The sequence below is a fragment of the Vitis vinifera genome, chromosome 11 (assembly GCF_030704535.1).
Source record: "Vitis vinifera cultivar Pinot Noir 40024 chromosome 11, ASM3070453v1".
Classification (NCBI taxonomy): domain Eukaryota; kingdom Viridiplantae; phylum Streptophyta; class Magnoliopsida; order Vitales; family Vitaceae; genus Vitis; species Vitis vinifera.
The window spans coordinates 2759177-2772272 of NC_081815.1; the positions used below are offsets into that span (position 1 = coordinate 2759177).

The 13096-nt window shown below is 35.3% G+C and overlaps 3 protein-coding genes across 4 annotated transcripts; all 3 read left to right on the plus strand.

Moving 5' to 3' along the window:
- The first annotated feature begins 678 nt into the window (after nucleotides 1-678).
- On the plus strand, nucleotides 679-3061 carry LOC132254656 (secreted RxLR effector protein 161-like). Its single transcript, XM_059740840.1, has 2 exons — nucleotides 679-1111; nucleotides 2907-3061. The coding sequence occupies exons 1-2, from the start codon at nucleotides 679-681 to the stop codon at nucleotides 3059-3061; spliced, it is 588 nt and encodes a 195-aa protein (XP_059596823.1).
- LOC100257586 (ninja-family protein mc410) lies at nucleotides 2530-6628 on the plus strand. 2 transcript variants are annotated; one of them, XM_002283943.5, is made up of 3 exons: nucleotides 2530-2787; nucleotides 3807-4946; nucleotides 5816-6628. In XM_002283943.5, the coding sequence occupies exons 2-3, from the start codon at nucleotides 3908-3910 to the stop codon at nucleotides 6307-6309; spliced, it is 1533 nt and encodes a 510-aa protein (XP_002283979.1). In that variant the 5' UTR covers nucleotides 2530-2787; nucleotides 3807-3907; the 3' UTR covers nucleotides 6310-6628. The 2 variants fall into 2 exon arrangements, with proteins under 2 accessions (XP_002283979.1, XP_010656282.1); XM_010657980.3 differs by having other exon boundaries at nucleotides 2547-2787; nucleotides 5822-6628.
- Nucleotides 6629-8290: 1662 nt separating this feature from the next.
- Nucleotides 8291-10260, plus strand: LOC100244010 (E3 ubiquitin-protein ligase ATL42). Its single transcript, XM_002280607.4, has one exon. It carries the CDS (start codon nucleotides 8714-8716, stop codon nucleotides 9983-9985), a length of 1272 nt encoding a protein of 423 aa, XP_002280643.1. The 5' UTR covers nucleotides 8291-8713; the 3' UTR covers nucleotides 9986-10260.
- Nucleotides 10261-13096: the final 2836 nt, after the last annotated feature.

Genomic DNA, 13096 nt, shown 5'->3' on the forward strand with positions numbered 1-13096 from the left:
GTAGCTAAAGGCTTTACTCAAAAAGAAGGAATTGACTTCAAAGAGACCTTCTCTCCAGTTTCTACGAAGGACTCTTTCAGGATAATCATGGCACTAGTTGCACATTATGATCTCGAGTTACATCAAATGGATGTTAAAACAGCGTTTCTCAATGGTGACATTGATGAAACAATTTATATGGTACAACCAGAAAATTTTGTGTCCGAAGACTCAAAGAATATGGTTTGTAAATTAACTAAATCCATTTATGGGCTCAAGCAAACTTCTCGTCAGTGGTACTTCAAGTTTCATCAAATTATTGTCTCATATGGTTTTGAGGCAAATCTTATGGATGAATGTGTGTATCACAAATTCAGTGGGAGTAAGTATATTTTCCTGGTTTTATATGTCGATGACATATTGCTAGCCACAAATGATATTGGCATATTGCACGACACCAAGAGATTTTTATCAAAACATTTTGAGATGAAAGATCTTGGTGATGCCTCTTTTGTCTTAGGAATCCAGATACACCGAGATCGTTCTAGGGGTATTTTAGGATTGTCACAAAGGACCTATATTGATAAAGTCCTCCAAAGGTATGGCATGCAAAATAGCAAACCAGGTGATACCCCTGTCGCTAAAGGAGACAAATTCAGTCTTAATCAATGCCCTAAAAATAGTTTAGAAAGTCAAGAAATGCAGAAGATTCCTTACGCTTCGGCTGTGGGGAGTCTAATGTATGCTCAAGTATGTACACGTCCGGATATTGCGTACATTGTTGGCATGTTAGGCAGATATCTAAGTAACCCTGGAATGGATCATTGGAGAGCAGCCAAGAGGGTTATGAGATATTTACAGAGAACAAAAGAGTACATGCTTACATATAGGAGATTGGATCAGTTAGAGTTGATTGGGTATTCCGACTCCGACTTTGCTGGATGCCAAGACAGTAGAAGATCCACATCAGGCTATATTTATCTGTTGGCTGGTGGAGCAATTTCATGGAGGTCTGCCAAACAGACACTCGTAACTTCATCCACCATGGAAGCAGAGTTTGTAGCATGTTATGAGGCATCCAATCAAGGAATATGGCTACGAAATTTTGTCACTGGGCTGCGTGTTCTGGATGGTATTGAAAGACCACTGAAGATATTTTGTGACAATAAATCAGCAGTTTTATATTCCAATAACAACAGGAGTTCTACAAAATCAAAATACATTGATATCAAGTTCCTAATTGTAAAAGAAAAAGTACAGAGTGGACAGATATCCATAGAGCATATTGGAACAAACTCCATGATAGCGGATCCGCTTACAAAGGGATTACCACCCAAGGTCTTTCATGAGCACACTGCTCATATGGGTGTTGTCTCATTTGAGGATATCCAAATTTAGTGGGAGTTTGTATTATTTATTGTATATTGCTCTATGTTATGTTTAGACTTTATCTATACATTTGGATTGTGTTCTGCAGAAATAAAGTATTCATTTTATTGCACTCTGTTAAATTATGCTAAAGATTTGATCTCAGTAAAGTTAAGTTGGACCAGTTGGAAATAGGCATGAATAGATCACATTGCATGTAATTTCCATGCTATGCACTCATGATTGATCTATGTCATTTAGCTGTGCAGATATATGTGACCATTGATTGGTCTAGTAACAATTGATGTAACAAAGGCCACCTTGATCCTATGTCAGTATAGTTAATGGACGAGATTGTTCGGATATACCCTAAGGACATGATAGCAAATTTTGAGCTCATAAGGTTAAACACATTTATTTGATTACATATGCATGTGGCCCATTGGGAGATTGTTAGATTAATTTTTGTAATTAATCTATAATTTGGGCCACACATGTAAATAATTAAAATGTGTGTGCTATCATTTAATTAAGCCTAAATATAGTGATCTAATTAATAATTGATTAATTGGCTTAAGGGTATAATTGTCATGAGATTATTGTGTAGATACCATTAGACAATTATTATTTCTATGAGGGGCAGAAATATAATTGTGATAAAATTAAAACTGCCCTAGCAGTTTATAAATAGGGTTATGGTCCCCATTCTACGACTACGCAATTCCAATTTCTGAAAATCCTCTCAGAGAGAAATTGACACAGAATCTAGTGGCTAGAATTGGAAGACCATCTCAAAGGGTTTTTTTTTCTATAAGGTTTCTCCTTCAATGGATTCAGGTATGCTTCCGCTATTATTTTTCTACTCATTGTTTTTTAATCAGGAGATTCCAGTGTATATATAAATTAAGGTATTCACCTTGTTAAATATTTCAGTACATATGTAGTTAGGGTATTCACCCTGTTAAATATTCCAGTACATATGTAGTTAGGGTATTCACCCTATTAAATATTCCAGTACATATGTAGTTAGGGTATTCACCCAGTTAACTATTCCAGTATATATGAAATCAGGGTATTCATCTTGGTTGAATACTAAACAACATATCGAATAAGGGAGAAAACTTCTTTAACAGTGTTGATATAATTTAAAGTAGTGAATGTCCCTTTTGGACATGGAGCGGACGAGATCAGATGCCTTATTTTTTATTTTTTTCTAAAAATAAAGGGTTTGGATTTGGATGGGAGGGAAGGGCAAAAATGGCAAGAAAGAATATACATGACAATCACATGCTCCAGCAAAAATAGAAAGAGAGAAAAAAAAAAGAAGCAAAACTGGAGCTAGGTTTTTAAACAATTGTTGGAGTCTCCCGCTAGTGAAACCCAAAATCCATTGATTTTCTTCATCTAGGGTTTCAAGTTTGATGTGCTCCGTTGATTCAGGTCTGTTTCTTTTGAGTTTCTTGAATTTGGGTTTGGTACATGTTCTGTTTGTACTTTTTTTCTTTTTCTTTTTTTTCTTCCTCTTAATTAAATTCTGGGAGTTTTTTTGGTTCCATCAGTCTTTGAGCTTGCATGTGGGGATGGGCAGATCTGTGGGTTGCTTTTAATTGGTGGGCTTTGTGTGAATTTGATCGGCCCTCGTTTGGTTACTGAGAAACCGGAGGAAAAAAATGAAAAACAAACGAAAATGTTGGCTCTTGCTCTTCTCTTGTGATTTTTTTTTTTTTTTTGCCTCGGGGAATTGAAAATTTTAGCTCACCCGATAAATAATTCTACTGAGATGGGGTTTCTTCTTGTTGGGTTCTAATTGATGGAAATTTGAAGATTTAATATTTCTGAGCTATCAAATGAGATTTTTCTTTGGTTTTCAGATCTAATAAATTATGCAGGTGATTCTGAATGATCGATTTCTAGTTTGGTTATCTAGAACTATGTAATAAATCTGGGTTTGTATCTTAGGCATGAACCATTGTTGAAATCTGATGAAAATGTTTAGAGCTTTGAATATTTACTAAAAATTCTTTCAATTTTTGAAGCTGTTTGAGGGCACGGTACTTCAGTGGGGGTAGATTTTTTATTTTTTTATTTTTTTATTTGTGATGATCATCGGTAACTCCAGCCAATTAGAAAGCTTTAGCCAAGACCTCTATAATGTTTGTGCTTTTGTGTTTTTCTTGATGCATTTGCTTTGTTAGAGACACTATGCACATCATACTGAAGACCATTTGTAATGGTGTCAATTAAGGAAGGAACCACCTGAGAACGGTGAGGTACCTAGGTTTTGATTGTGATTCCCTGCATTAATGTTATTTTCAAATGGATGTGTGATTATCATAATTGTTATCCTTTCCTTCATTTTTGTTTCATTGATTTTTTAGAATTGTCTGGCATGATGGCAAGTTAGTTTGGAACAAAACTTCCTTCTATTGTTTTCTGAAAAGAGATCAACTGCTGTGCAGGTGTCTATATTTGGGATACCATCTTAGGATCACTGTTGTGAGGATTTGCACAAGAAAAGATGTTATGAGTGAAACTCATTGACAAATTTTGGTTCAGTAAAATGGAAGATGAGAATGGACTTGAGCTTAGCCTGGGTCTATCTTGTGGTGGATCCTCTATCAAATCAAAAGGTAAAAATGGTGTCCCATCGGATACCAGGGCAGAGGAAGTTGATAGGGGAAACACATTAACGGATGATTTCAAAAATTTCCTTAATCCTGGCACCCAGAAACAGGACTCAAGCACTGGTTCCCAGAGAAGTGATCCAGTGAAACCTCAGGAGAACTTCTTTAGCAACTTTCCAAAGGCTGCTGTTGAAGCAGATGCTTCCATGAACTTGAATGGGAGAGGACTTTGGGCTGCAAACAATAATAGGTCTCCTGAAGTTGAGGAAGAAAAAAGGCCAGAGTTAGGTAATAAACGTAAAATGTTATTTGATGAGGTAAACCATCAAAAGAAGCATGACAGAGAGGTGCACCATGCTGATTTACACGAGAAGACAAAAACGTCACACATTTCCATAACAACTGAAGACGGTTCAACTGCTGAAAATGAAGATGTTGCGGAGTCTGAGGTTGATGTTTCAACCTCAAGGCTGGCTTCACACCCTGATGATGGCTCCAAACGATTCGTTGGAGCTGGTGGCTCTTCTGAGGTCGCAAAGGAGGTTCATGGGGTTACTGATTCTAGTGCTGTAGACTTGCAAGGGCAAAAGAGGTTTAACTTTTCATCAGAAAATGAGTTCAAGCGGAACCTGGCCTATTGTGTTCCTTTCCCAGTCCAATCAGTAAATATCAATGTGCCTTATTCGTTACATGCAAAGGAGTCCAACCCTGTAGGTGCACCCGGCACATCAGGCTATTCATTACCAGGTATGATGCAGGTAATGCCTCCTGCAAATAATGAGCGAGCAGGGATCCAGCCTGTGAACACTGGAAACCTTCCACTGATGTTTGGCTATTCACCTGTCCAGCTTCCAATGTTGGATAAGAACAATTCGTGGGGGGTGGCTTCTCATTCTCAACAGTTCCACCCTCCCTATGCTGGCAAGGGTCCACCAAACTCTGATAAACATAATGATGGATTGAAGATATCTCAAGGTAATACTTTTCACCCTCCTAAAATTCTTTTTTGGGTATTACAAAAATATGGGTAAAATGCCAAAATTGCGGAGATATGTTGGCTAAATATGCCATGCAATTCCAACCTTTTCTATTCACCACCACATGGAAAGCCCTTACCTATCCTCTACATTAACTGCAAAAAATGCTGATGCTAACTGATTCACTCTTTTCCTATTGGAATTTTGTCCTCTGAACAAGGAAACTGTGATGTGTTTCCGGTTTTGACCTGGATTTGATATTTGCAAGTTTCAACTAGCTGTGGAATATCATCATTACACAATATGGTTGCATGTGACTCACATTTACAGTTTGTATTGATTTTCTGTATTGAAATATTAGAAAACACTAGTTATCTTATAGGCTATACAACTCTTAGAAGCTGTACAGATTTCCTGACTACTGATCTAAGTTGTTAGCTTTTTCTATATGGCCTATGCATTTTTTTTCCTTTTTCTTTTGTTCAGCATTTTAGTTGAGCCTTGTTGCAAATTAAGGTTTGTTAGTTAATTGTTCTCAAAAACAGTTTTCTCTTTGAGAATAAAAAACCAAAAAATATGTTTGACAACTAGAAAATAAAAAATAGTTTTCTATTTTTAGAAATAGAAAACATGGTGTTTCTTAGAACATATTTTAGTTGTTTTTACTAATTTTTAGAAGACTATTTTTAAAAGTATTTGAAAACTTAGAAAACAAGTTGAAAACATTTCAAGTTTCCAAATAGAATCTTGTTCTAAAAAACATCAAAGAACTTTTTTTGAAAATTATTCTTAAAAATTGTTTTTTAAAATGTTCCCAAACATATTCTATGTTTCCTTTCTTATCCTTTACCTCTTGTATGGATGTAGCTGCAGTGCAAGCAATTCCACATAATTCACCTGAAGCTTCACATTATGATGGGAGGGCATTAGAACTGACCAAAGGTGATGGGAAACAGCATCCCACAGAAGAGGGCTCCTCTTGTCAAACAGAAGATGATGTGAAGGGAAACAATGTGATCTTTAGGTCAAAGGATGGCACTGATCAAGCAATAACAGAAGTTTTCTCCTATGAAAGTTCAGCTATAAGACCTGGCATTGCTGCAGATATGAAATTCGGGGGATCTGGTTCCCACCCAAATCTACCATGGGTTTCCACAACAGGTTCAAATGGTAAGACAATTTCTGGTGTTACCTATAGATATAGCAGAGACCAAATCAGGATTGTCTGTGCTTGTCATGGGTCTCACATGTCCCCCGAAGAGTTTGTTCAGCATGCTAGTGAAGAGCATGCCAATCCAGAGACTGGCACTGGTTTAGCACCATTTCCCAGTAGCAATCCTGCCACTTCAGCTCAAAGTTGATTCCCTTGCAGCTATGTTCAATGAGACCAATAAATGTTGACCTATCATGCAAGGAAGAAAACCTGGTTATCAGGCTATGTTATTTACACCAATCGTGAGATTTCTCGTCCCTTATCTCATTGGAGATGCTAGGATGTTATCTTTGTATCAGTTGTCTTAGCGGCACTTTCTGCAATGAATATTGCAGGAGTACTTAGCAATGTATAAGCATCCTAGCTTAATAGTAATGTTAAGTGCTTCACTGCTACCAAGCCAGATGTAGAGGGCAATGCATGTTCTCTGTACAACTGATATAATTTAAAGTTCTTTTCCAAAGTTCTATCTTAGTTTTGCAGTGGATTGTAACTTATGCGGTGCAGGGGTAGGATCAGTATTGGGATTTCATGAAATGATTCCACTTTTATTTTGCACTCATTTTGTCTATAACCCCTTGCCATATGTTGAATTTACACCTTTAGATGCTTGTAGAACACAATGGAGCCATTCAATCCAAATTCTTCTGCTTCAGCTGGGTGTCAGGAGGAGATAATAGCATTGCTTCCATTCAAGGCTTTACTCTGGTAAACATTATCCATGTGTAAGACCGGACTGAGCTAAAACTATTTTCTTTTGCTGTGCCATTAGGACCTCTAGCCTAGTGAGGCTTTCTTTTAAAAAGGAAATCAGAGAGAGAGAGCGAGGCAATCTTATAATATGGTAACAATCTGTTTTAGAGATTAGATGTTCTGTTAATACAAAACAACACATTGAGGTGAATTGTGCCCCTTCACCACTGTGACTGTTTTTTCATTCACGGCCCAGCCAATTAAGATACATTTCCACATAAGTTTTATGTGCTTGATACTAAGAGAATTTCTTTAACCTCATGCCACTTCCAATCCACCCATTTCTTGGGTTCATCTCAGATTTCAACCAGAACACCTCTCTAAGTGACCAGAATTGGACAATCACACCATTTTCCCTGGATTAATGTCACATACCTCTACTGTACGGCAGTATCATTGGCAGGCCTAAACCTAATTTTTTAGTTTCTCATCGTTCATTGCTTTTGTTTTTAGGCCTTTGTTTTATTTGACCACAGGCACCTCTTGCTCCACTGTTCTAAATAAAATTTCCTTACTTTTTCATTGAGAAAAGGGTCAATGTTGGCTAGCTCTGAAACAATAAAACATGTTTAAGGCAGACAAAAATGCCTTGATCTTTGGTACTTCTTGGTCAAGCTAGCATGCATTATCTGTCATGCTTGTGTCACTTCGATTGACTATGTGGGCTCCTCCATACCCACGGTATCCTGCATGTGAATCCCGGAGAAACGCCCCGAAGATTGTGTGTATGTGTTTATTCCTTACAACTTGGTTCTCCTCAGATACATCGGCAAAGCATGGATCATATTCTACTCTTTCTAATAATAGCAGAATCTTCCCATCAAGGAAATTGCATGGCAACCTCCCTACCACATACAGCCTCATGGTTCTTCGATGTCTTCTGACTTTTTCCCTTTCAGTTTAATATGAAAATGAAAATCAAGCTTGCAGTGTTTGACAAGTTTTCAGGGTTTACCCGGTCGACTTCGTATTAACAACTCATTAATTCTATCCAATAGAAAAATGCAAATAACTTCAGAGAACTTTGACTTGGGTAATTTCTAGCTCAGATGAGCTGAATTTGAGTTTGGGCCATACCCAGATTGTGAACCAACCCCATGACTTCTGGGTTTTCTAAGAAACTCGTGGTGCTGCTAAATTTGACTTTCCATTTATTATTTTTATTCACAAATACTACTGAATTTCAAAGATAAACATGGCCAGGTGAATCATTAACAACCAGGAACAAAGAAAAGCAAAGTCATACAAGAAAGGAAGAAAAGACAGGATTGAATAACAGACAACTTCTGAATGGATGGAGGTATAAACTGTGTGAAGTTTCACCACAATAAATAGGGTTTTAAATGGGTCAGTTTAGGTAGTTTGTCTCACTGTGGGTGGCGTCACCGCTGGACAGAACCCTTTAATTTAGTAGTATAGATGATATCATGTGCTTTTTCTTTATAATGTGGGATTTGCTACCCTGTTAAATGTCTTCCAAGCCAAGTCAAATATGTACACAGTTATAAGCATCTCCACCTTTCCATCACTACTGAATTCCACATTTTTAAAGCCTACCCTACAAAATAAAAATGATTTTCTCTAGTTTGGACACACAAGAACAGCCTAAGAAGAAACCGATAAAAGCGGCAAACCAGACAGGAGTAGTCTCTGGGGAGTGGGCATATATATTAAAAGGTCCATGCATAGCAGAACCATATCAAACTGCTATGCCCTTTTGACAAGTTTTACATGTCTTGGTGGAATGCTTGTCGGGTAAGCGTGGAATTCTGGGCAAGTCTCGAGCTTCTGTCTTGGCGATGAATCGGTGGAGTTCGATTATCTGGTTTCTGCTTTCTGGGTTATTGTTCAATGTTGAATCACAGGCTGCCCCAGGACAGGAGAACTTCTCTTCACAAGATGCTGTTACTGCTTTTAAACCAAGCCTTGCTGTGGTGATTGGAATCCTGGCTGTGATGTTTTTGTTAACATTTATTCTTCTTGTGTATGCAAAACTCTGTCACAGGGCGTCGAACAGTGATCGGGAAAATCAGCAGGGGCTTACCAGATCAGAGTCTCGGTTTTCTGGAATCGACAAAACTGTAATTGAGTCACTTCCTTTCTTCAGATTCTGTTCGCTTAAAGGGTCAAAGGAAGGGCTTGAATGTGCAGTCTGCCTATCAAAATTTGAAGACATAGAAATTCTCAGGCTGTTGCCTAAGTGCAAACATGCCTTCCACATTGACTGTGTTGATCAGTGGCTTGAGAAGCATTCAAGCTGCCCTCTTTGTAGGCACAAGGTCAGCGCCGAGGACCTTGCAATCTTAACGTATTCGAATAGTTTGAGGTTCTTATGGAACCAGTCTGAGCTAAGAGAGAACTCAAATTTGGAGCTCTTTGTTCAAAGAGAGGAAGATCATCATGGGTCTTCCAGGTTCAGCATTGGAAGCAGCTTTAGGAAGGTTGAAAAGGGTGTGAAGGAAGAAGAATCAGTACTAATCCAAGAAGAAGAAGATGATAATGATGATGAAAAAATCTTGCACAAAATCAATCACAAGATTATTGTATCCGATGTTGTCCTCAAGAACAGATGGAGCAGTGTGAGCTCTTCAGACTTGATGTATCTGAATTCAGAACTGGTTCATGCCATGTCAAGCGATAGATTTGCTTCTTTGGATTCAAACAACTCCGCAATGGGAAGACCAATTGAGGACTGGGAAGTCATGAAGATCAAGGAGGAAATAGAGAGGAAGAGAATTTTCGAAAGCAGGGTCAGTAGAATCAACCATAGCAACCCAGTTTCATCTTCAGGCCTTCCTTCTACTTCAAAAACTGAAGCAAACTCAGGTCATGCTTCACGCTTCTTGCATCCCACCGAAAAGAGATCAATGTCAGAGATCACAGCTTGTTCAAGATACGCAGATTTCAGTACAAAGAATAGAATTAGGGAGTCTTCTTTAGCTCAAAATAACATAAAGGAGGAGAGAATGAGGCGGCTTTGGTTGCCAATTGCAAGAAGAACAGTTGAATGGTTTGCCAATAGAGAAGGGTCTCAACAGTCTCAAAACACAAAACAGGCACCAGATGTATGAATCCAACCCAGAAATAGCTCTCAGAAGTTTCTCATTTCCTGCCATTTTTGCATATTTTGCAGTTTCTGAACATTGTTACCCGAAAATTGGATAGGAATCCATGGAAACACTCATGTAGGTATATTACTTGTTATATACCAAAAAGAGCAGACATACATTTTCATTTTGTTATTTTCATGATTCCACATAAACTCCATGACATGTTTGCCATTGATGATGCATCCATTTTGTCATAACCAGATTTACAAGAAATATAAGAACTACTCAATTCTTCATTGCAGATTTGTATTCTACCAGATTACCAAAAGAAAATGTTATCCTGTTGATTGTTTTATTCAGATATCTCCTGCATATGCTCAATAAATAAATGCATGATTACATTATTAACAAAGGAGATTGAACAACAAGGAACTACTTGCCACCCTGGTTCTATGAATCAAGCAATTAACCCTTTTCTTTTTGAGGATTCTCTGAGTGGGAGACCCAATGAATCAAGTTGTGAGAATCTCTACTTGCCATCCACAAACCTCTGACAGATATTAAAAAAATAGTATGATAAAAAAATATGATAAGAGATCCTTAAGGCTCCTGACTACTTCAAGAAACATTACTTTCATAAAGCATGCCCCCATTTGAAAGAGGACAAAAATTTCCAGCCAACCCCATCTGGGTATCACTGGATGGGTATGTTCATACCCATCCAATCTCTAGAATTTCTCTAGTATGTGCCCCTTAAAGTCTTTCATGGGCCACACCTGAGGTTCATGAGATTGTCATATTATTATTCACATATCTTGGAATCACAAGATGGGTGTTTCTAGTTAAATTTTTAATTTATTTTTGATAAACTACCATTCATTTTAAAACTTTTTAACCTATGAAGAATAAGTCATTATCAAAATATGTTATTTAAGCTTAATTTCCTTGCCTTTTAAGTCTTCAGCTAACAGATTGAAGTTATTTAACAAATCTAAAGATTTCTTTTTCCTCTTGATTTGATTTTAAACATCACTTTGAATGCCTAGAGAACTCCAAAAAGGCACAAACAACAAATATGTCATTTTGTTACAAAGTCAATGATCACAAATCAATCCAAGCATGCCCTCTGGACTAGGGTTTTATTTTTAGGGGGGGTGTCAGGATCAGTAGGGCAAGTGTTCAAATATACAAATATTAGCCATGTCAACTACGTAAGAGATGAGGCATCACCCTTTTGTCTTGGCTTAAGGAATCCAACAAATCATCTTTTGTAAGATTAAGATCATATGACATCTCATTTCTCATTATTAAGGTTAATTACTCCCTACTTTCCAACTTTCCCTCTCTCACTCTCATATTTTATCTTGAGAAAATGTGGCCGGTTTGATCCATAAGCTTTGTTTAAGTCTTAATGATTAGTTCTTTGCCCTCCTTTAATTTTTATAACAGAGAAATAGATTGGAGGAGTTGGTGGGGAAAATGTAACCTTGCTGGAGTTATTATTATTAATACTTTTATTTAATTGAAATGAAAATATAAAAGGGAAAAGAAATGAAAACAAAGAGGAAGAGAGCAGTAGGTCCGGAGAATTATGTTTTCACCACAGTTGGGCTGGATAATTGAGTTAAGGTCCTCCTATTACCCGTAATTGATAACAAGGATATGAGATGGTAATAGACACAAATACCCCTTAGACTCGTTTTTATTTTTATTCTATCATTCTTTACATGCCACTATTAACACATTATCTCTTATTTAACTATTTTTAGATTTTTCATTGGTTTTTTTTAAAACTCTTTTATAAATAATTGAAAATCAACATTATTTTATATTTTTAAATTATAAATAAAAAAAATTATATTGATGATTTAAAAACTATTCTGGAAAATACTTTCTAAAAAATGTTAATTTAAATAAATAAAAATTATCTTTTATATTTTAGAAGTAAATAATTTAATGATTAAAACACTATTTAAAATAAATATATTCACTATTTTATTTTCTTTTATACTAAAAAGTATTTTAAAGTTTTCTTTATCCTATTATAAAATAAAAGGTTCAATTTTTTTTAAAAAAAATTCTTCCTTTCTTATTTTAATAACTTTTTGCACATGACTTTTAGTAATAAGTTATATGAAATGTTGTAAATTTGTTTAATAAGGATTTTTTTAATGATTTGAATTAATTGAAAATTTATCAACATAAGAAAAAAAAAAAAGTAAAAGAAAGAAATAGGATAGATGAAGAGTTTTTATTTTAAATATACAATTAAAATGTTTTCGTATGACTTAATTTTAGAAGTGAATTATATTCATATATAGTAGATATTGAATTTTTCTTAAATAAAAGGGTTACAATGTATATTTACTCATTTTAGATGAAAACAAGAAGTTTAAAAGTATATAGATTGTGTTTGAGTCAAGGATGAAAATATCGGTAATTACGGATATATCGGTACTTCGATTTTACGGATATATCGGAGATATATCGGTGGATATTTTGGAAAAAAATATCGATAAGCTTAAAATTGTTAAAAACTCATAAAAATGTAAGGAAAACCTCATAATAATATAATTAGAAGTATAATAGACATTTTAAAGGTATTTTATTGAAAATTTTGATATATGTATAACATGATTTATCATATTTGATAATAATATCGTATGCATCGATAAAAATATGAATTTTATAAGTATACATTTATTATTAAATTACACCTAATATTATGATATTTGATTATAATATGTCTAATTTTAAATATATATTAATATTAAAATATGATCTATTTAATTCAGTTGTATTAAACAATATAAAATAAATTATGATATATATATAATTTTTTAATATTTAATTAATTATTAATGATATTAAAAACATTATGAAGAAAATTATATAATTTTTATATTTTTGGTAATTAATTAAAAGATTTTGCATTTAATTATAAAATAATTATAATTAATTTGTTTTTTAAAATATTCTTTTAATATTTTCTTTATATACTGAGTTTAAGTATATACATATTTTTTGCACATTATATATCAAGGGGCTAGTTAGCCCAGATGGTAAGTGGCTGACTGCACTGTAGCGCATTTGACTTTCATTGACCCGCGTTGACCATGCAATATATTGGGA

What these genes read in the sequence shown, in the direction of transcription:
- LOC132254656 (XM_059740840.1), top strand. Translation starts at nt 679, where the DNA reads ATGCAGAAGATTCCTTACGCTTCGGCTGTGGGGAGTCTAATGTATGCT. An exon ending in TGGGCTGCGTGTTCTGGATG is followed by an intron (nt 1,112 to 2,906) that starts GTATTGAAAGAC and finishes TGGTTCCATCAG; the next exon opens with TCTTTGAGCTTGCATGTGGG.
- LOC100257586 (XM_002283943.5), top strand. Translation starts at nt 3,908, where the DNA reads ATGGAAGATGAGAATGGACTTGAGCTTAGCCTGGGTCTATCTTGTGGT. An exon ending in TGGATTGAAGATATCTCAAG is followed by an intron (nt 4,947 to 5,815) that starts GTAATACTTTTC and finishes GTATGGATGTAG; the next exon opens with CTGCAGTGCAAGCAATTCCA.
- LOC100244010 (XM_002280607.4), top strand. Translation starts at nt 8,714, where the DNA reads ATGAATCGGTGGAGTTCGATTATCTGGTTTCTGCTTTCTGGGTTATTG.